This window comes from Mirounga angustirostris, unplaced genomic scaffold, assembly GCF_029215605.1.
Source record: "Mirounga angustirostris isolate CCGP_5_RB_7025 unplaced genomic scaffold, mMirAng1.0.hap1 SCAF_9, whole genome shotgun sequence".
NCBI classification, from domain to species: domain Eukaryota; kingdom Metazoa; phylum Chordata; class Mammalia; order Carnivora; family Phocidae; genus Mirounga; species Mirounga angustirostris.
This window is the reverse complement of record NW_026991717.1, coordinates 84096737-84120930: the sequence shown is the minus strand read 5'-3', so window position 1 is coordinate 84120930 and position 24194 is coordinate 84096737. Positions and strand designations below refer to the sequence as shown.

Sequence of the window (24194 nt, the reverse complement as noted above, 5' to 3'; positions counted from 1 at the left end):
AATGAAAGAAGGACCTTTTTAAACAAAAACTATACGACAGCACTATGGGAGTTTGGCCAGGAGTCCTTTCGCTTACAATGGCGCGGAACAATTCCCTTCCTTGACTTTCCTGGGCTCCTCCTTTGGCGGCTTACACAGGAAACCAAAGGTGGGTAAGGCCACAGATGAGCTCACGCTGGCATGACGTCAAGAAGCCTTGACGTCAGAAGGCGGTTGCCACGGGGACCATTCGCCACCGACGGCAGAGTCGTGAAACCTCATCACCGCACTCGGCTCCCTTTCGGCCTATGCAGGGTCTAAGCTGCTAAAGAAGCTTTAACCTTAAGGGGGCCTCAGGGAGAGGAGTTGTGCTGCTGCCGCCGAGAGCCTCACCTCCGCGGCTCCGGGTCCCGGGCCCCGGCCTGTGGCTGCGAGCGGCGGCTTCAGGAGGCAGCGGAGGCGGCGGCGACCGACCTGCCGGCTCTCCCCCGCTCCGTGCAGGACTGGGAGAGGGGATCCGCCATATTGGAGCCGGAACCGAAGGTGCCTTGCAGCCGCAGCGCGACGCGGGTGGCTGTGGCGGCTCTGGCCTGGATGTGAGCGGAGTCGGCTGCGCTGGGGCCCGCAAGCCTGGGGAGTGAATGAGTTGCTTACGCTAGTATCCTCCCCGCCCACTCTCTCCACTTTCCGCCGCCGGGGCCGGACCGGGAGGGGGCCGGAGTCGGTCGTGGCGGCGGCGGCGGCGGCAGCGGCAGGATGTTCTCCAAGAAGCCGCACGGGGACGTGAAGAAGTCTACCCAGAAGGTGCTGGACACCAAGAAGGACGCGCTGACCCGTCTCAAGCACCTGCGCATCGTCATCGGTGAGGAGCGAGGGGTGGTCGCGCCCAAAGGCCTTCCAGTCTCTGGGAGCCCCTGGGGACTCTCCCGCCCTCCCCGGCGCTGTGCGGGAATAGAGGGCGAGGCGTTGCCTCCGCAGAGACCCGGGAGGGCGGGTAATTTGGGGAAGGGAAAACTTGGCAGTTGACAGATACTAATCACCACCGACACAGGGTTACCTAATCTTGAGTTAATAGTCCGAGCTCATTTTTACAAACGAGCATTACTCTAAAAACTTAGATCTTTTTTAGACTTTCCGGAGGCTTGGTGTTGTCGATAATGGTGTTTATAGAATATGTATGTCAGGTAACTACCGCCGTCCCCATCCGAGTGGGGGGGGAAAAAAAAAACCCCTAGGGCGCCTGGGTGGCTCAGTTGGTTGAGCGGCTGCCTTCGGCTCAGGTCATGATCCTGGAGTCCCTGGATCGAGTCCCGCGTCGGGCTCCCTGCTCGGCGGGGAGTCTGCTTCTCCCTCTGACCCTTCCTCTTCTCATGTGCTCTCTCTCTCATTCTCTCTCTCTCTCAAATAAATAAATAAAATCTTAAAAAAAAAAAACACAACACTAAACTCAACAGTATAAACCTTAATCTTTCAAGTTTCTTGGCTCCTGAGGGCGAGGAAGCAGTTACACCTCTGGGAAGTGGCTGGTTTCCAAAAATCTTAGGGCAAGAGCCCCGCCCTTCTGTTAAAGTACCTTGTTCATCATTACTGTCACTTAGAGGGAAGATTATTATTAATTACAGAAAACAAAGTAGTTTATAACTTCCTTTGCTTCTCGAAAATTGCATACAATTCTGGTTTTATTTAGTTAAAATTTTCTTACCCTCTGTTGCCCTCTACATCTCTTTGGCTAGCAGACCAAATAGTGCTCCGAGTTGTGGCAATAGGGTTAAACGAATCTTTTGAATACTTGCTCATTTCATATAGGCTGATAAGGGCTGTAAGGATATTTATGGAACACCCGGTTCAGGACTTTGATCTTTTTAGATGGAATTTGAGGTGAAAAGGAAGGTTACTTTGCTTGTGTTGGTACAGAGAGTTATTGGCAGGACTAACTTTAGAACCCAGATGCCTAAATCCTAGTTCAGAGTTTATTATCCTAAGCTCTCCTTTTAATGAGTGTTTTTCTGAAAAGTGACGTTTAATTAGTGATGTAAGTAAGTCCTGTATTTGAGCTGTGTGTTTCTCTGTTGTTTATTCATACCATCAGGATACTACCACCACCATTTGTATGGTTTACAAAATGATTTCACATAAATTATAATTAATCCTCACAGTAACTATAGAGGTAGATATTATTATACTCCATATTTTACAAATGACAAAGCTGAGGTTTGGGAATGTTAAGTAGTCATCCAGCTTCTAGGAGGCCAGAACTGGAGCCCAGATTTCATATCTCCAGTTTGTTTTTTTACTCTTCCTACATTTATGACAGCAAATCTTTATCACAAGTAAGTTGTATTTCTTTCTGTGGAGTAAGAAAACAATTAAATCCAGTTTAGCGATATAAAAAGAGATCCAGTTTTCAAAAAAATATAAATCTTCTAAATATAGTTGAGACTGTGATCTTTTTATTTTCATTCTACTTGAGAGTTAAGTCATTGAAGAAAAGGTTTGGCTGAGAGAGTGCAACAGAGAAAGTGTGTGAATGTAGATGTTCACAGATGATGGTCGTTTAAAATTGGAGACTTAATGGAATTTGACACCTACTTGGGACAAACTGTAGGTTGAGTAAAGTCAGAGCTATAAAGTTGAGTTCCAATAGAGTATTGACATTTCCTAAATTAACTGCTGTATTCTTTAGTTACAGAGTGGTTAGGGAATGGTTCATACATACTTCTTGGGTATAAAAGTTTTTTCCATCTGTGTGACATGGTCTAAATTAAGAGGCTAGACGTGTTAGATATTTTGTAGGGTCTAGCTTCCTTGGTTTGAAAACAAAACAATAATAAAAAACCTCTTTGTTTTTTATTAATTTATGGGCTTTTAGAAAATGGAGCATATACTATATATAAACACTTAAAATATCCTTAAGAACCTTCAAATAGAGAATACTGTGCTTTCAGACTCCCTGCCCTGTCAGTGGATGAGGTCCATACAGAGATTACAGCACTTTAGTACTCTTATTTTTATTTATTTATTTTTAATATTATGTTTTATTTTAGTTCCAGTGTAGTTAACATACAGTGTTATACTAGTTTCAGGTGTATAATATAGTGATTCACCAATTCCATATATTACTCAGTTCTCATCAAGGTAAGTGTACTCCTAATCTTCACCTATTTCGTCCATCTCCCCCACCCACCTCCCCAGTAAACATGTTTGTTCTCTATAGTTAAGAGTCTGTTTTTTTGGGGTGGGGGCGCCTGGGTGGCTCAGTCAGTTGGCATCTGAATCTTGATTTCAGCTCAGGTCATGATCTCAGGGTTGTGGGATTGAGCCCCACATCAGGCTCCACTGAGCTTGGAGCCTTCTTGAGATTGTCCTTCTGCCCCTCCCTTCCAGTTCACGAGTGCGTTCCAGTTCATATATATATATATATATATATATATATATATATATTTTTTTTTTTTTTTTTTTTTTTTTTTTTGGTTTGTCTCTTTTTACACCTCAGTAGTTTTAGACCAGTAGTTCTCAACCAGGGACAGTTCGTTGTCCCTCTGGCAATATTGGCAATGTCTGGAGATACTTTTGGTTGTCACAAATGGGGGAGAGGCTACTGGCATCTAGTGGGTTGCAGATATGCTGCTAAATATCTTACATTGCTCAGGATAACACATCACAACAATATTCTGGCTCTAAATGTAGTGCTGAGATTTAGAAACCTTGTCAAAATAATGGAGTAAAAGATGGATCTCCAGATGTTGTACTTGTTATGGAAAGAACCTAAATGTCCATTGACTGATAAATGGATAAAGTGGAATATTACTCAGCCATAAAAAAGAATGAAATCTTGCCACTTGCAACAATGTGGATGGAGCTAAAGTATATTATGCTAAGCAAATTAAGTCAGAGAAAGACAAATACCATATGATTTCACTCTTGTGTGGAATTTAAGAAACAAAACAGATGAACGTAGGGGAAAGAAAAAAAAAAGAGGGAGGCAAACCATAAGAGAGACTCTTAACAATGGAGAACAAACTGAGGGTGGCTGGAGGGGTGGTGGCTGGGGGGATGGGCTAAACGGGTGATGGGTATTAAGGAGGGCATGTGTTGTGATGAGCACTGGGTATTGTATGTAAGTGATGAATCACTAAATTCTCCTGAAACTACAGTTAGAGTACATGTTAACTAACTAGAATTTAAATAAAAACTTGAAACAAAAACAACAAAACAAAAACAAATGTACATTGGTTCTACTATATTAATTAATTGAATAAAATATTCTGTATCTTTAAATGATTACAGTTATTTTGTTTGAAATATGGTTAATGTAATTCCTAAGAAAATGACTGTGAAAAAGTAGAGTGACAAAAACTATAAGGTCCACCAATCAGGTACCTTATTTTGCAGATGGAAGAGCCATTTCAAATCCTGTATTTATTTTTTTTAAATGTTTTATTTATTTATTTATTTGACAGAGAGAGAGACACACACAGCGAGAGAGGGAACACAAGCAGGGGGAGTGGGAGAGGGAGAAGCAGGCTTCCCGCCAAGTAGGGAGCCCGATGCCGGGCTCGATCCCAGGACCTTGGGATCCTGACCTGAGCCGAAGGCAGATGCTTGGCATCCCCATTTCAAATCTTTTCTGGAAGTAGGTGCGAGTTTTACCTAAAAACATTGTGAGGAAACTAGTTTGCAAAGTGGGCATTGCCAGTTACACAGGATTTTTATTTTTGATTGGTTCCATCTGAACTATATTTTTAACCCTTAAAATGAATTGCCATTCATTCAGGGTATTTAGGGAGAATTCAGTGCATCCAAATATATGAGAACATAATTTAAACATCCAGTCTAAACCTTTTTCCTGCCATGTGTTCCTAAGGGACACATGAGACATTCCAGCTGAATTTTACAACTTGACTCTGAAGGACTTAGATTTAAGTCTGCTGTGTTTATTGATATTGCTATATATTTTATTTGTAGAAACTGGGAGTTAGAGTTTTTAAAAAACAGAAATAAAGCCTTGTCTAGTTTCAAAAGTTTTGTGTTATCCTCTCTTCTCTTCCCGTCCCCTTTTTTTCAATTACAAGCCTTGAGATAATACACTAAGTTAGCACATGTAAGGTAGCTAACAATGCCTGCATATAGTGGATATTGACTAAATGTTAATTTTCTTCTGTGGCTAGGTAAGTTCAGTCGTGATGACTTAAAAATAAGAAGATGAGTTCTTATTCAGTTAATAAATACACTGATTTTTGTTGGATCATTCTTTCTTTTTTTTTTTTTTTTAAGATTTTATTTATTTATTTGACAGAGACAGCGAGAGCAGGAACACAAGCAGGGGGAGTGGGAGAGGGAGAAGCAGGCTTCCCGCTGAGCAGGGAGCCCGATGTGGGACTCGATCCCAGGACTCTGGGATCATGACCTGAGCCGAAGGCAGACGCTTAACGACTGAGCCACCCAGGTGCCCCTGGATCATTCTTTCTAACAGCTTTATCGATATAGAATTGGTATACAATAAATTGCACATATTTAAAGCATGCAATTGAATAATTTTGACATACATACATACCTTGTGAAGCCATCATGGCAATTAAGATTAGGGACATAGCCAGACATTCCAGGTAGCAATTTTATCTATAGCCTCCCAAAGTTTCCTTTTGCTCCTTGGTAATCCCTTTCTCCCACCCCTGCATGCACCCCATCCCCCCCCACCTTCCCTTGGGCAAAACTTTGTGTGTGTGTGTGTGTGTATGGAATTACACAGTTATGTGTGTGTGTGTACGTACATATGGAATTACACAGTATTTACTCTTTTTTGTTTGGTTTCTTTTATTCAGCCTATTTGAAATTCATCTATGGTGTGTTGGGAGTATATTGCTTTGTTGCTGAGTAGTATCCCATTGTTTGGATATGCCACAATTTGATAATCTACCTGTTGATGGACATATGCATTTGCAGTTTTGGGCTATTACACATAAAGCTGCTGTGAGGTGTACTTGTTTATAGACACATGCTTTTTTCTCTCTTGGATAAATACCTAGGAGTGGAATGGCTGGATCACATAGTTGTGTGTTTAAATTTATAAGAAACTGCCATACTGGTTTTTTTTTTTTTTTAAGATTTTATTTATTTGCGAGAGAGACAATGAGAGACAGAGAGCATGAGAGGGAGGAGGGTCAGAGGGAGAAGCAGACTCCCTGCTGAGCAGGGAGCCCGATGTGGGACTCGATCCTGGGACTCCAGGATCATGACCTGAGCCGAAGGCAGTTGCTTAACCAACTGAGCCACCCAGGCGCCCCTGCCATACTGTTTTTTATAATTTTACATTCTTACCAGCAGGGTATGAGAGTTCCATTTCCTCCACAAAAGTACCAACACCACTTGGTATGGCTGGTCTTTTTAATTTCAACCACTCTAATAAATATGTAGTAGTTGTAATTGTTTCTCTGATATCTAATAAGGTTGAGCTTCTTTTCATGTGCTTATTTTTCCATTGTATAACTTCTTTGAGTGTCTATTCAAATTTTTTCATTCAGTTTTGAAAATTCTTTATATTCTTTGAATACACGTACTTTATTAGATACATGATTTGCAGGGGCGCCTGGGTGGCTCAGATGGTTAGGCGTCTCCCTTCGGCTCAGGTCATGATCCCAGAGTCCTGGGATCGAGTCCCGCATCGGGCTCACTGCTCCTTGGGAGCCTACTTCTCCCTCTGCCTCTCTCTCTCTCTGTCTCTCATGAATAAATAAAATAAAATCTTTAAAAAAAAAAAAAACATGATTTGCAGAGATCTTTTTTCCCAGTCTTTGGATTGTCTTTTAAATTTCTTAATATTTTCTTTGAAGGAGTAGGAATTCTTAATTTTGATTAAGTCCATATATCAATTTTGTCTCTTATGGTTTATTCTTTTCATGTTAGATCTAAATCTTGGCCTAAGCTGAAGTCACAAAGAGCTTCTGCTATCCTTTCTTCAAGAAATTTTGTAATTTTAGGATCTATTGAGTTAACTTTGTAAATATGGTTTAAGGTATGGATTGACTTTTTTTGTGTGTGTGTGTGCAATGGATATTCAATTGCTCCAGCACCATTTGTTGAAAAAGACAGCCCTTTCTCCACTGAATTGCCTTTGCACTTTTTACAAAACTCATTTGTCTATATATGTGAGGGCCTATTTCTGGAATTTCTATTTTGTTCCAGTGATCTGTTCGTTTGTGTTAGAGCCAAGACCCCTCCCTTTCCCTCTTTTCTCTTATTCACTTTCTCCTCTCTCTCTCCCTCTTTCTCTGTATGTGTTCACACACACACACACGCACACACACAGTTTTTGTTGGTTTTTTTTACTGTAACAATAAATCTTGAAATCAGGTAGTGTTGTTCCTTCCTACAACTTTGTTCTTCCTTTTCAAAGGTTTTTTTGGAGGTGGGGGTGGTGGGGGTTGTATCAGGTCCTTTGCATTTCCATATGAGTTTTAAGATTAGATTGTCAGTTTCTTAAAAAAAAAAAAAATTCCTCCAGGGATATTGATTGGGATTATGGTGGCTCTCTTGGTCAATTGGGGGGGGGGGCGGGGAATAGACAACAATATTGAGTTCTCTAACTCATGAACAAGATATGTTTCTCCATTTACATAGGGCTTTTTAAATTTCTCTTGGCAGTGTTTAGTAGTTCTTAATGTACAGGTCTTACACATTTTCTGTCACTTATCCCTAAATATTTTCTACTTTTGATGCTGTTGTAAATGGTATTTTTAGATCCATTTCCTTGCTAGTGTATGGAAATACAATTTTTTTAAAGTGTTGCTTTTTTTCTTTTCTTTTTTTAGTAATCTCTACACCCCTTGTAGGGCTTGAACTCATGACCCCCAAATCAGTAATCACATGTTCTTCCTACTGAGTTAGCTGGGTGCCCCTGATTTTTGTGTATTGAGCTTGTATATCCTGAAATCTTGCTGACTCACTTAGTATTGCTAAACTCACATGTTCATATTAATTTTTTGTAGATTCCATTGGGTTTTTTACATAGACAGTGTCGTCTGAATAAAAACCATTTTATTTCTTCCTTTCCAACGTGGATGCTTTTGTTTATTTTTTTCTTGGCTTATTGAACTCACTAGAACGCTTAGCACAGTGTAGAATAGAAGTGCTGAGAGTGGGCATCCTTGTATTGTTCCTGATCTTAAGAGTAAAACAATCAGTTTTTTTTATCATACAACATGATGCCTTTTATCATGTTAAGAAAGTTTCATTTTTTGCTGAGAGTTTGGATCAGGAATGGATGTTGGATTTGTTAAATGCTTTTTGTACTACTGAGATGAACAGATCTTTCTTTCATTTATGAATCTGATGAATTATAGTCATTGATTTCAAATGTTAGTCAGCTCTGCAGTCCTGGGATTAAACCTCACTTGGTCATAATGTATTGTCATTTTTATATATTGTTGGGTTTGATATGCTAAAATTTTGTTTATAATTTTTATATTTTTGTTCATGAGGGATATTGGCCTGCACTTCTCTTTTCTTGTAATGGTTTTGGTTTTGGTATCAGGTAATGCTAGCCTTATAGTATTAATTGAGAAGTATTCATGTAGAATTATTTTTTACTTAAATGTTTGGTGGAATTCACCAGTGAAGCCATCTGGATCTGCAGTTTTCTTTGAAGCCATGTTTTTAACTATTTTATTAGGAAGACGGCTGTTCACGTTATCCATTTCTTCTTGAGTGAGCATTGGTAGTTTTTTTTTTTTTCAAGGAAGTTTTATTTCATATAAGTTGTCAAGTTTATAGGCATAAAGTGGTTCATAATACTCCCTTATCCTTTTGATGTCTGTAGAATCTGTGGTGATGTCACCTCTCTTAAACTTGATATTGATAATTTGTCTTTTCCTGATCGGAATGACTGGAGGCTTATCACTCTTATTAATCTAAAAGAACCAGCTTGTGGCTTTACTGATTTTCTGTTTTTCCATTTTTATTTCATTGATCTCTGCTTTGATCTCTTGATTATTTCTCTTTTTTTTGGCTTAGGTTTAATTTGCTCTTTTTCTAGTTTCTTAAAATGTAAATTGAGATTACTGATTTGAGACCTTTTTTCTTCCCACTGTAGGCATTTGGTGATACAAATTTTTCCTAAGTAGTATCCCACAAATTATGGTATTTTGTATTCACATTTTCAGTGAGATCCATAGTACATTCTACCTTGCCTTTTTGGTTTCTTCTTTGATCCATTGGTTATTTATGATTGTGTTCTTTAGCTTCAAATATTTGTGGATTACTCAGATAATTGTTACTGATTTCTTTCTTTTTTTTTAAAGATTTTATTTATTTATTTGACAGAGAGAGACCAGCGAGAGAGGGAACACAAGCAGGGGGAGTGGGAGAGGGAGAAGCAGGCTTCCCGCTGAGCAGGGAGCCTGATGCGGGGCTCGATCCCAGGACCCTGGGATCATGACCTGAGCCAAAGGCAGACGCTTAACGACTGAGCCACCCAGGCGCCCCTGTTACTGATTTCTAATTTAGTTGCATTATAGTCAGACAACATATTTCATGACTTGATTTCTTTAAAATTGATTTGATAGTCCCACATAGGTTCTAACTTGATACATGTTCAATTTGCACTTGAAAACAATACATATTCTGCTGTTCTTGGGTTGAATGCTCTAAAAATGTCAATTAGGACAAGTTGTTTGATAGCGTTGTTAAAGACTCCTGTATCCTTGCTGAATTGCTGTCTACTTGTTTTATCAATATTGAGAGGGAGTGCTGAAGTTTCTGATTGAAATTGTGGGTTTGTCTGTTTCTTTTTGCAGTTCTATCAGATTTTGCTGAATGTATTTTAAAGTTCTCTTATTAGGTGCCAAAACATTTAAGATTATTCTTTCCCCTTGATAAATTGATTCTTTTTTCTTTTTTTTTTTTTTAAGATTTTATTTGAGAGGGAGAGAGAGAGCATGTGCGCATGCATGCACAAACGGGGAGGGAGAAGCAGACTCCCCGCTGAGCAGGGAGCCCAAAGTGCGGCTCAATCCCAGGACCTGGAGATCATGACCTGAACCGAAGGCAGGTGCTTAATGGACTGAGCCACCCAGGTGCCCCTAAATTGATTCTTTCATCATTATGAAATGATCTCTTTCTCCCCAGTAATATTCTTTGCTTTGGAAATTGGCCTTTTAATTAAAATGTTTGGATGATGTACATTCTTTTTTTTGTTACTGTGCTCTTCGTTATATACCCAGAACTTATTTGTCTTATTAAGTGGAAGTTTATACCTTTTGACCACCTTCACCCATTTCCCCCACCTCTTGCCTCAGTCAACCCCCAATCTGTTATGTTTTTATGAAGTTTTCTTTTTAATTTTCACATATAAGGGAAATCATATAGTATTTGTCTTTCTCTGCCATTTCACTTAATATAATGTAGCAAATGGCAGGATTTTCTTTTTCTGTTTTTGTGGCTGACTAATATTCCATTGTATATATAAGTGTAGGATGTATGTGCGTGTGCATGTATACATGCACACACACATTACATTTTCTTTATTCATCCATTGGAATAACTGAAGTTGTTTCCATGTCTTGGCTATTATAAATAATGCTGTAGTGAATGAGGGGATGCAAGTATCTCTTTGAGGTAGTGATTTCATTTCCTTCAGATATATACCCAGAAGTGGAATTGCTAGACCATATGGTAGTTCTGTTTTGAATTTTTTGAAGAATCTCCCAACTGTTTTCCACAGTGGCTGTACTGATTTACATTCCCACGAACAATGTACACAGGTTCCCTTTTCTCCACATCCTTACCAATACTTAACTTCTTTTTGAAAATAGACATTCTAACAGGTGTGAGATGATATCTCACTGTGTTTTGGATTTGCATTTCCCTGATGATTAGTGATGTTGAGCACCTTTTCATGTACCTGTTGGCCATCTGTATGTCTTTGGAAAAATGTCTATTCAGATCTTCTGTCTATTTTTAAATTGGATTGTTTGTTATTTTGCTATTGAATTGAATGAGTTCTTTATATATTTTGGATATTAACCCCTTATCAGATACATGATTTGCAGATATCTTTTCCATTCTGAGGGTTGCCTTTTCATTTTGTTGATGCTTTGCTGTGCAGAAGCCTATTAGTTTGATGTAATTTGGTTATTTTTTATTTTTAAAAGATTTTATTTATTTGACAGAGAGAGAGACAGCGAGAGAGGGAACACAAGCAGGGGGAGTGGGAGAGGGAGAAGCAGTTTTCCCGCAGAGCAGGGAGCCCGATGCAGGGTTTGATCCCAGGACCCTGGAATCATACAACTGAGCCACCCAGGCACCCTGGTTGTTTATTTTTGCTTTTATTATTGCTTCTTGGCCTTTTGGCTAAGATCAAGTGTATTTTTGCTTTTATTGCCTTTTTGTTGTGAAATCCAAACAGTCATCAGGACCAGTGTCAAGGAGCTTACCAGTTATGTGCTTTTCTAGGAGTTTTGTGGTTTCAGGTCTTAGTGTAAGTCTTTAATTTACTTTTAATTAATTTTTGTATATGTTGTAACATAGGGGTCCAGTTTCATTCTTTTGCATGTGGCTGTCCAGTTTCCCCAACACTGATTATCTTTTTCCTGTTGTGTATTCTTGGCTCCTTTGTTGTAAATTAATTGACCATTTATGCATTGGTTTATTTCCCTCAATTCTGTTCCATTGATCTGTGTATCTGTTTTTATGCAAATATCATACTGTTTTGATTACTTTAGCTTTGTAATAGAGCTTGAAATCAGGGAGTGTGATGCCTCCAGCTTTGTTCTTTCTCCAGATTGCTTTGGTTGCTTGAGGTACTTTTTGGTTCCATACAAATTTTAGGTTTATTTTTTGTATTCTTGTGAAAAATGCCATTGGGATTTTAATAGGGATTGCATTGAATCTTTAGATTGCTTTGGGTAGTGTGGACACTTTAACTTTTAAGTTTTCCAATCTGTGAGTATGGAATGTACTTATTTGTGTCTTCTTCAATTTCTTTCATCAGTATCCTATAGTTTTTAGTGTATGGATCTTTTACCTCCTTACTTAAATTTATTCCTCGGTATTTTTCTTTTGATGGAATTGTAAAAAAAAAATATTTTTTCAAGTAAGCTGTACACCCAACATGGGGCTTGAACTCACAACTCTCAGATCAAGAATTGCATGCTGTACTGATTGAGCTAGCCAGGGGCCCTAGGTTTGTTTTCTTACTTTCTCTTTCTCATGGCTCATTGTTATTCTCATGGCTCATTGTTAGTATATAGAAATGCAACTGAATTTTGTATACTGATTTTGTATCCTGCAACTTTACTGAATTTATTAGTTTTAACAGTTTTTTGGTGGAGTCATTAGAGTTTTCTATGTATAAGAATAGGTCATCTGCAAATAGAGACAGTTTTACATCTTCCTTTCAAATTTGGATGCCTTTAACTTCTTCTTGCCTAATTGCTCTGGCTAGGACTTCTAATACAATGTTGAATAAAAGTAGCAAGAGTGGGCATCTTGTTCCTGATCTTTGAGGAAAATATTTCAACTTTTTACCATTAAGTATGGTGTCAGCTGTGGGCTTGTCATATATGGCCTTTATTATGTGGAGGTGCATGTCCTATATACCCAGTTTGTAGGGAGTTTTTATTATGAGTGGATGTTGAATTTTGTCAAATGCTTTTTCTACATCTATTAAGATGATCATGTGATTTTTATCCTTCATTTTGTTAATGTGGTGAATCGCATTGATTTTGGATGTTGAACCATCTTTGCATGCTTGAAATAAATCCCACTTAATCGTGGCTATGATCCTTTTAACTCATTGTTGAGTTTGGGTTTGCTGCTCTTTTGTTGAGGATTTTTGCATCTATGTTCTTCAGGGATATTATTTTATAGTTTTCTTTCTTTCTCTCTCTTTTTTTCTTTCTTTTAAAGATTTTGTTTATTTATTTGACAGAGAGAAACAGCGGGAGCGGGAACACAAGCAGGGGGAATGGGAGAGGGAGAAGCAGGCATCCTGCGGAGCAGGGAGCCTGATGCGGGGCTCGATCCCAGGACCGTGGGATCATGACCTGAGCCAAAGGCAGACACTTAACGACTGAGCCACCCAGGCGCTACCTCTCTCTCTTTCTTTCTCTCTTTTTCTTTCTCCTTCTTCTTTTCTCCTTTCTTTCTTTTTTTTTTTTTTTAACTGTCAGGGTAACGCTGGCCTTATGAGTTCAGAAGTACTCCCTCTTCTCTCATATGGAAGAGTTGGAGAAGAGTTGGTAATTATTTTTCTTTATTTTTTTTTTAAAGATTATTTATTTATTTGAGAGAGAGAGAGAGAGACAAACAGCATGAGAAGGGAGAGGGTCAGAGGGAGAAGCAGGCTCCCCGCTGAGCTGGGAGCCTGATGTGGGACTCGATCCCAGGACTCCAGGATCATGACCTGAGCCGAAGGCAGTTGCTTAACCAACTGAGCCACCCAGGCACCGTGTTTTTCTTTAAATGTTTGGTAGAATTCACCAGTGAAGCCATCTGGTCCTGGACTTTTCTCCTTGGGAGGCTTTTGATTACTGACTCAGTCTCCTTACTTGTAATTGTTCTGTTCAGATTCAGACCAATAAGTAGTCATTTATATGTGGATAATGTACATTTAATGCCATTATTGATTTAGTTAAGTTTGAACCTGTTGTCTTGCTATTTGTTTTCTATTTGCCCTGTTTTTCTCTCTTCTCTCTTTTTTGCTTTCCTTGTATTGAATAAATTTATGATTCTTTTAGAAATCTCCTTTGTTGGTTTATTAGCATCTCTTTATTATTATAGTGATTGCTCTAAGATTTATAATATATATCTTTACCAGAGTCTACTATTAGGTGATATACCACTGTATCACTTCTCATATTGTATAACAACTTTATAACAGTGTACTTCCATTTGTCCCCTCAGCCTTTATACTTTTTTGGTCATACATACTTATACATGTTGTAAACGCCATACCATATTATTTTGTTTAAGCAGTTATTTTTTTAAGGACTTTTAAATAATAATAAGAAAACATGCATTTACCCATGTAGTATCATTTCCCACTGCTCCTCATTTCTTTGCAGAGATAGTTATTTCTATCCATCCAGTATTATTTTGGTTCTGCCTGAAGGACTCCTTTAATGTTCCTTTGTGATGATAGTCTGCAGGTGACGAATTCCTTACACTTTTGTTTGTGTGAAAAGTTTTTATTTTGCCTTCTTTTTGGAAAAATATTTGACTCTGTTCAGAATTCTAAGTTGATAGCCTTTTCTTTTGTCCTTTAAAGATTTTACTCCACTGTCTTCTTTCCTTCCTTCCTTCCTTCCTTCCTTCCTTCCTTCCTTCCTTCCTTCCTTCCTTCCTTCCTTTCTCTCTCTCTTAAAAGATTTTATTTTTAAGTAACCTCTACATGCAATATGGGTCTCAAACCGACAACCCCGAGATCAAGAGTTGTATGCTCCACTGACTGAGCCAGCCAGGTGCTCCTTGCTTGCATTATTTTGATAAATCTGCTATCATTTTTACTCTGTACATAACATTTAAAAAAATTTTTCTGGCAGCTTTTAAGATTTTCTTTTCATCACTGGTTTTGAGCAGTTGTGCCATGGTATAGTTTTCTTAGTATTTTTTGGCTTTGGGGGTTCATTGAGCTTCTTAGATTCGGTTTACATTTTCATTAAGTTTGGTCATTTTTTTTCCCCACATCTTTCTCCCCTTTTTTGGAATTTCATTTATTAATATATGAGTAAGTATTCATATTAGATTGGTATATTGGGAAAGTATTATTAGTATATTGGAAGGTCTCAGCTTGAAAATAACTGACATTCTTTTCCGTTTAGGGGGGATTCTTTTTTCTCTTTGTTTTATCTTGGGTAGTTTCTGTTGCTGTCTTCAAGTTCACTAGTATTCTGCTACATGCAATCTGCATTGATTTTATCTAGTTTATTTTTCATCTCAGATGTAGTTTTTATCTAGTTCATTTTGGGTGTAAAATTATATTGTCTCTTTTTAACATCTTGAACACTTGGAATACAGTTAAAGTAACTTAATATACTTCTGTGCTTATTCTAACTTCTTTGTCAGTTCTGGGTCAGTTTTAATCAATTGATTATTTTCTTTATCCTGAGTTGTTTTCTTGCTTCTTTCTATGCTAACTAATCTTCGCATATCTGATACTGTGAATTTGATCTTAGCTTCTGGATATTTTTGTATTCCTATAAATTCTTGAGCTTTATTCAGGGATGCAGTTTATTTATTCAAGTTTAAATTACTTGAAAGCAGTTTGAGCATTTCAGGTCTCGCTTTTGTGGTTTCTTGAGTGGATCTGTCTGGGGCTAATTATTACTTATTATGAGGCAACATCTTCCTGAGTATTCTACCCGGTGAATGCTCTGCAGATTATGAGTTTTTCTGTAGTTCAGCTCTTGGAAACAGGTGCTATTCTCAGTCTTCTGTGATCAGTAACTGTTCTCTCAAATTCTTTCACACAGTTCTTTATCCTGTCTTGGGAAGTTTCTTTGTAAGTATGTTATGATCATACTGGAAGGGGATCTTCCTCAGTATCCTGAGTTCTCACTGTGTGCATCTCTTTCTTCTTTGGTGCTTTGTCGTGTGAATTCTAATTATCCTGGTTTCCTTGGACTGTTAGCTGATATTCTCAGTTTATGGATTCTGCTGGCTCTGTCTGATTCCCTTCTCACCATGGCCTGAAGGCTCTTAAGTCAGTAAGCTGGAGCAGTCCCAAAGCACCTGTTTGTGTGCCATCTGTCAGGAATGACTTTCCTTACCTGATGTCTATACCTGCTTGAAACAAACAAAAAACCCACAAAAGACCCTAAAACATAAGTTTTCTTTTTTTGTCTCATTTTTAAAATTTCGATAAACTTTTTTTTATTAACATATAATGTATTATTTGTTTCGGGGGTACAGGTCTGTGATTCATCGGTCTTACACAATACACAGCGCTCCCCACAGTATATACCCTCCCCAGTGTCCACCACCCAGCCACCCCTCCACCCCATCCCTCCCAGCCCCCTCCGCTCCAGCAACCCTCAGTTTGTTTCCTGAGATTAAGAGTCTCTTATGGCTTGTCTCCTTCTCTGGTTTCGTCTTGTTTCATTTTTTCCTCTCTTCCTCTATGATGCCTTGTTTCTCAAATTCCACATATCAGTGAGATCATATGATAATTGTCTTTCCCTGATTGATTTATTTCGCTTAGCATAATACCCTCTAGTTCCAGCCACGTCATTGCAAATGGCAAGATTTCATTTTTTGATGGCTGCATAATATTCCTGTGTGTGTGTGTGTGTGTGTGTGTGTACCACATCTTTATCCATTCATCTCTCGATGGACATCTGGACTCTTTCCACAGTTTGGCTATTGTGGACATGGCTGCTATAAGCATTGGGGTGCAGATGCTCCTTCAGATCACTACATTTGTATCTTTGGGGTAAATACCCAGGAGTGCAATTGCTGGGTCATAGGGTAGCTCTATTTTCAACTTTTTGAGGAATCTCCATACTGTTTTCCAGAGTGGCTGCACCAACTTGCATTCCCACCAACAGTGTAAGAGGGTTCCCCTTTCTCCGCATCCTTGCCAACATCTGTCATTTCCTGACTTGTTAATATTAGCCATTCTGACTGGTGTGAGGTGGTATCTCATTGTGGTTTTGATTAGTATTTCCCTGAGGCCGTGTGATGTTGAGTACTTTTTCATGTGTTTGGCCATTTGGATGTCTTCTTTGCAGAAATGTCTGTTCATAAAACATAAGTTTTCAAGACATTGTACACCAGCTACTGATAGTAGGAGGTTCTCTGAAACAAATGAGACTGAAAATTGGCTTCATACAAAGCAACTTACTCCCCATATTTTACTTTTTTATATTTAGAGAAGAAATTGGTTATCATTTGATCACTAAAAAATACGTGATTGTTTTTCTCTAATCTGAATGTGTTAATGTTTCACAAGGAAAATTAGATTAAAATATCCTAAGTCAGAAAAATAAGGAATATTCAATAGGTATAAATGGTAATGTATAAGGATAGAAACAAATATTATATCTTCATTAAATAAACTTAAAAATGGTATAGATTACGTTTGGACTGATATGAATGGAAATCTGAAAATGTGTAGGAGTCATTGTGAATTGTAAACTGCTTATAAAAATAAATTGATTTTATACCTTGAATATATTTTTAAAGATTTGATATGCAAAATTAGTAATTCTGTATACATGATATTAGGCTTTTTTATATTCTTTATTTATTTTTCTTTTTTTCTTAAAGATTTTATTTATTTATTTGAGAGAGAGAGCACATGAGAGGGGAGAGGGTCAGAGGGAGAAGCAGACTCCCTGCCGAGCAGGGAGCCCGATGTGGGACTCGATCCCGGGACTCCAGGATCATGACCTGAGCCGAAGGCAGTCGCTTAACCAACTGAGCCACCCAGGCGCCCCTTTTTTATATTCTTTGAGTCTTACTGATTTGAAAAATTAATTTGACCTAATTGAAATACTTTACCTTTGTGTATTTATGAAGAAGTGATACACTGAACAGATTATTTACTTGTTACTGATTAATTAAATAATTACTAAAAGAAGCTGTTTCAAATACTGTAAGCCACCTCTGCATTAACATTTCATTTTTATTAAGGATTTTATTCCATCTAAATGACTTTATATAATGCTTATAGGACTGCATAAAATGTGCAGTATGTGCAATAGAACAATTAGTGGTAAAACAGACAACTGAATACCCATACTTAAAGAAAGGAAACGTTATCAGGTTCTAGGGATGAGCTGATTAAAGCTCTAAGGCATTGAATTTGGTTCTTAGATTTCCTGACAGTTAAAGTGTAAAGAGCTATGTTAGGTTAAGTTTTCAGTGTCTTAAAAAAAGGAAGCATACTTTTTCTAAAAAAACATTTTTTTCTTGTTTCTAAATTCAATCATGGCTTATGTGTATACGTGTGTGTGTGTTCATATATTAGCTAACATCTTTTCTTCTAGAAGAATCCATGTGATAGAAATAGACCTTGAGGAAAATAGGAAATAGGGATAAGTATGTTTGTTAAATCTGTTTCTAATTTCAAATATCTATACAATCTATATGATTTTTTCCTTTTTTTCTTTTTTTGTATTTCTGTCAATGGCATCATCATCCTTCAAGTTACTAAAACATGAAACTTTCATCTTTGACAATGTGGTAGACAAAGATAAATGGATATAAGGGTATCCCACATAAATGTATCTTTGTCTGCCACATTGTCTTCTTTAACTTCTTGTTATCCCTCTCTGGTACTTTACATTTTAGCAATATTGAATCAGAAGTCACTTTCTGTGATGCCTGTACCTTTGCTAATGGTATTCACTGTACCATGCTGTCTTCATGTCACTCTTAGACCCGAAGCTTCTGCTCTTCCTTCAAGGCTCAGGGCAAAATCTGTATGTAGCTTTGGTGCAGCTTTCCCTATCAGAGGGGCATAGGAGCTTTTCCTACACTGTGCTATTTACTTTTAGTAATTTGGTTATTTTATTACAATGTATTTATTTGAATGACTATATCATAACTATCTTCCTGAGGGCAGAGGTGTGTCTTTTCTTCTTCATGTTCCTAGACTCAGCATAGTGCCTGGCATATAATAGGTGCTCAGTAAATATTATGTAGTTCAAGAATGAATATGTTTAAAATAAAATAAAATAAAATACCTGATTAAGCTAAAAAAAAAAAATATGTTAGGTATGAGGAGAACAAAGTTGCTTTTTTTGTGGCAATTTCCTTTTAATTGACCATGGTAGAAAAAAACATTTAAAGTCAGTGTCCTGATCAGAAAGAGGCCTTGGGTTGTCTTTAGTACCTGTGCAGAAAAATGGGTTCAGAACCTAAAGTCTGTACTATGTAAAAAAGAAAAACCAAAAAAACAGAACATTAACTGAAAAAGGTTTATGGCATTATGGAGAAATTATCAGATAATCTCCCCTCATTATTGAGAGAAATCTTCATGACTCATATACATCTAATTTTTAGAAAACTTATGGCTGATAGCCCAACAATATGTTAGCTTTAAGGTGTGTTTCCCCACCCCCATTTAACAGAATACACTGATCTGTAGCTAGAGAAGGTGAGTAAATATAGCACAAAACATCAAGTTTGTGGCCCTAATTTGTCATAGCAGCCACAGGAGACTAATACAGATTTCTTAGTGTCTTGGCCTTTTGCTCTTCCATATGAATTTGGGAATCAGCTTGTTAAATCCCTAAATAATATTTGTTAGGATCTTTTATTGGATGGACTTGGATCTGTAGGTTTAATTTAGAGGAGGTTGATATTGGTAGGGTATCTGTTCTTCCTATTCCAAGGAGCCTCCATTTGTTTATTTAGGCTCTTTTTATTTAAGAGGGACTTGCATGTCTTTTTTATAGTCAAGGACAGTTAACATTAAAAAAGGATGTTAATTTTTAAAAGGAGGACTTCTGTTTGCTACAGGAGGAGCTCATGTGACCACTTCATTAAATGGTGGTTTAGATAAAGATGAAGGAGAAAGAATGTTCATCTGCATAAAAAGTGATATATGGATGTTTTATAACAAAGTAAATTCAAAATAGTTCTAAATCTTCAGGATAAAATGGGAAAGAAATAAGGAAATATATTTTATATATTGGGATAGGGAAGACCATTCTCAAAACTTACACCAGAGTGAGAAATCATCACAGAAATGCTTGATAAATTTGCTTATATGAAACATTTTATAGCTATAATAGTAAAACCCATCATTAGCAGAGTTAAAAAACACCAAACTATGAAACATATGCAACAAGTTTAAGAGAATTGATTCCCTAACTTATGGGCTATTAAATATGAAACTTTGATAGACACTAGGGAGGGTATGTGCTCTGGTAAGCGCTGTGAATTGTGCAAGACTGTTGAATCTCAGATCTGTACCTCTGAAACAAATAATGCGATATATGTTAAGAAAAAAAAGAAGAAGAAGAAGAAGAAGGTAGCGGGAAGGGAAGAATGAAGCGGGGGAAATCGGAGGGGGAGACGAACTATGAGAGACGATGGACTCTGAAAAACAAACAGGGTTCTAGAGGGGAGGGGGGTGGGAGGATGGGTTAGCCTGGTGGTGGGTATTGAGGAGGGCACGTTCTGCATGGAGCACTGGGTGTTGTGCACAAACAATGAATCATGGAACACTTCATCTAAAACTAATGATGTAATGTATGGGGATTAACATAAGAATAAAAAAAATGAAACTTGGAAAAGATTGTGACATATGTTGTCAAGACATATTAAAAGTGACCTCTCGGTCTGCCCTCTCCCTCCTCCACTGCTATGGCCTCCTTCTGCTGCTGCTCCTGGTGCTGCTTGTGTGCTCGTTCAGTGAGGACCTGATACCTCCTTTGTGAAGTGGCAGCTGAGGAGACTCCATTGCTCTCCATTGCTGATGAAAAGCCCCAGGAAGGAGACAAGGCTGAGAATAATGGTCATTATTAATTTTAAGGTGACGGGGCAGGATAGTTCTGTGGTACAGTTTAAGATGAAGAGGTATACACCACTTAGTAAACTAATGGAAAGCCTGTTGTAAAAGGCAGGGTTTGTCAGTGAGGCAGATCAGATTCTGATTTGATGGGCAGCCAATCAATGAAACAGACACATCTGCACAGTTGGAAATGGAGGATGAAGATACAGTTGATGTGTTCCAGCAGCAGACAGGAGGAGTCTACTAAAAAGAGGACTTGCTACTCTACTCTAGAACTCTCTTCCTCCAGACCAAGACAGTCTCAATGAGAAAACTGCAATTTGATTCCACCACATCTTTACTACTACAGTACTGTTTTCTCGATTCTTTCATTTTCCCCTTCCCCATTACTTAATTGTATATAAAATAACTGTGTATGTGCACAAGCATACTGTATTTTTTTTTAAGATTTTTATTTATTTATTAGAGAGAGAGAATGATAGAGAGCATGAGAGGGAGGAAGGGTGAGAGGGAAAAGCAGACTCCCTGCCGAGCAGGGAGCCCGATGCAGGACTCGATCCTGGGACTCCAGGATCATGACCTGAGCCGAAGGCAGTCGCTTAACCAACTGAGCCACCCAGGCGCCCCTGTATTATTTATTTATTTATTTATTTATTTATTTAGCTAAATGGCCGATGGTATGTTTTGATTGACATCAAATGGAGATGGAATGGGGAAATAGACTGGTTCTGTGAAAATACCTCCTTTCTCTATTAGTGGCATGCTCATTCAGCTCTTTATATTCCAGTAAGTTATTTTGTTCTCAGCATTTAACAAAAAAAAGAACAACATAAAAATCCTTGCATACCTTGTTCAATTGGAGAATTTTAATGTTTTTTATTTATCATTTATCATATCAAGGAGAATTTTATAACTTTTTTGTATGAAGCTGTTATATGTAGGGCAATCTGTCTTTAAGTAGGGATAAATTACTCTAAAAGAAATTAATCCTAGATAGTTTTCTTTTCAAGTCAAGCATCTTGTTGTTTAAAAAGATTTTATTTATTTATTGGCCAGAGAGAGAGAGCTCGTGCATAAGCAGCGGGAGGGCAGGCAGAGGGAGAAGCAGGCTCCCAGCTGAGCAAGGAGCCCAATGCGGGACTTGATCTCAGGACCCTGGGATCATGACCTGAGCCAAAGGCAGAAGCTTAACGACTGAGCCACCCAGGCGCCCATAGATTCTGTACTTTATTCTCAGTCTCTAACCTACTAAAAAGGGATAAATTAGAAGATTATTTAAAAGTTACATTTTGGGAAAACAAGAATTGAATGAAAGGAAATAAAATTCATTGTTGGTATTTTATGTCAAATAAACACAAGGAAATCCTTAAATTGTGTCACCTAGCAAAATTACTCTTTCCCTTCCCACCCAAAACTGAAGTAAAATAGCTAGTAAAAGGTACATTTGTGTTACCAAAAATTTGTCATCATTGTATGAATCCTTTTAAATCAGTAGGTTCAAGATTCCCAATCACCTTTCTTTTTCTATCAGTTGTCTTTAGAGCCTTCTAGAGGCAAGTTGGTTGTTACAATAAACTGCTGCTTATAAACATGCCATTTATTGTAAAATGTCTTTAAGGAAAATACGCATCTGTTTGATGACTTTATTTCTTTAAAACTCTTGAAAATGTTGGGTCTGAGCAATCATTTGAATAAATATATAGTGCTTTGCTAGATTTTAGGCAACTACAAAGGAGTAAAGGAGTTGATGGCACAGTAAAATGTTAAATATGAAATAGTATAAAAGAGAAAGATTGTAGGAATTTTAATAGTATTTACTTTTCTTTATTCATTGTAATACATTTTCCAAATGTGCATATGTTTATTTTCAGCATCCAGAAGAATGCCTTTGAGTGTAGGGGGATGAATTGAGAAATTATTTTCTATTTTAGAGGTGTAGAACTGGATCCAGAATAGCAGTAGCAATGTATTTTGATTCTTCTATCGTCTGACCACTCAAGAAAAGGACATTATTTTATAATAATAGTGGTATACTAATAGCTGGCGTTTGACCCTGTTAAAGTGAAAGTAATGCATTCGTTCACAGTAAACATCAGTAGTTGGTGATACAATAGTTTGTAGTTTCTAGACTTAGAAAAAAAGTTTTTTCCCCAGTCTGATTTCTCTTTTTCAGGTTAATTCTTTCCCAGACTAGCCTAGAAGTTCTAGCTCTCAGATTCAGTTAGCCAGTTAAGGTTAGGCAGATCTCACAAATTGGATGTCAGGGGGTTGAATATTAGGCTATCTAAAAGGAATAGATTGGCAAAATAAACAGAAATATTCATCCTTTAGCATTCTCTCCCCATTTCCCCTTACTCTCTGCCCCTGGCAACCATTAATCCACTTTCCATCTCTATGAATTTGACTATTCTAGATGTTTCATATAAATGGAATCATAAAATATGTGGTCTTTTGTGTTTGTTTTTTTTTTTACTTAACATAATGTTTTCAAGGTTTTAGCATTTAATAGTACTTCATTCCTTTTTATGGCTGAATAATATTCAGTTGTATGGATATACCACATTTTGTTTTTCCATTCATCAGTTGGGGACATTGGGTTGTTTCCACTTTTTGATTATTAGGAATAATGATGTACAAACATTTGTGTGGTTGTGTTTTCAATTTTTGGGTATATACTGTTCCAGGAGTTGAGCTGCCAGGTCATACAGTAATTCTATATTTAACTTTTTGAGAAACTGCCAAACCATTTCCAAAGCAGCTGCATCATTTATATTCCACCACCAATGTAAAATAGAATGAAATTTCCCCACATGCTTGTCATGCTTGTTATTATCCATCTTTCTGAGTATAGTTATTCTAGTGGATGAGAAATGGTATCTGATTGTGGTTTCTTTGTGTTTGTTTTTCCCTTGGGGGCTAATCCAGTTTACTATTTATGGGAAACAAGTGTTTCTTAAGTCTCACTACCTTCATACTAATCTGCTCTTTCAGTTTTAAAGGGTGACAGGCAGATGGCAACTCCCAGGCATCTCACAAAGTAGGCAAGTCACCTTAGGGGAAAAGTTAGATATATTTGAGATAGTATTTTTACATTAATATTACTACTTCTTGTCTATGACAAGGAGTATCTTTCAGTTTAAGTCTTTAGTCTCTCTTAGCGATATTTCATAGTTTTTAGTATACAAATTTTCATTTCTTTCATTCCCAAATATCTTATTCTTTTCATGCTGTTGTAGATGGAATTGTTTTCTTATTTTCACTTGTGGATTATTCATTGCTAGAGGATAGAGATACAGTTGATTTTGTATTCTGAAACCTAGATGAACTTGTTTTTTTTGGCTCTTACAGATTTTTGTGTGGATTCCTTAGGATTTTTTATATATAAAATCATGTCATTTGTGAAGAGAGATGTAATGCTTCTTTTTTACAATTTGTATGACTTTTATTTATTTTTTATACCTAATTTCTTTAGCTACCCCTTCCAGTACAGTGTTGAGTAATGGTAGCAAAAAGGGACATCCTTGTTTTGTTTATGTTTTTAGAGGTAAAGCTTTCAGTCTTTTACCAGTCAGTATGAAGTTAGCTTTGGATTTTTTCATAGATGCCCTTTATCAGATTGAGGAAATTACTTTCGATTCCTAACTTTTTGAGTGTTTTTATCATGAAAAGATGTTGTATTTTGTTAAGTACTTTTTCTGTGTCTATTGAGACAATGATGTGGGTTTTGACCTGTATATTAATATGGTGTATTGCAATG

The 24194-nt window shown here is 37.5% G+C and overlaps 1 protein-coding gene and 1 pseudogene across 8 annotated transcripts in view; both read left to right on the top strand.

Moving 5' to 3' along the window:
- Window positions 1-259: 259 nt before the first annotated feature.
- RALGAPA1 (Ral GTPase activating protein catalytic subunit alpha 1) overlaps window positions 260-24194 on the top strand; it is a 250249-nt gene continuing 226314 nt past the window's right edge. For 3 of the 8 annotated variants that reach the window (XM_064570950.1, XM_064570949.1, XM_064570954.1), the window contains exon 1: window positions 261-841. In XM_064570950.1, the coding sequence (XP_064427020.1) occupies window positions 736-841 (106 nt within the window). In that variant the 5' untranslated portion in view covers window positions 261-735. Of the gene's footprint in view, window positions 842-24194 lie in introns of all 8 variants that reach the window. The other 5 variants (XM_064570956.1, XM_064570953.1, XM_064570952.1 and 2 more) reach the window with 3 other exon arrangements.
- LOC123840386 (small ubiquitin-related modifier 2-like) lies at window positions 1137-22844 on the top strand (annotated as a pseudogene).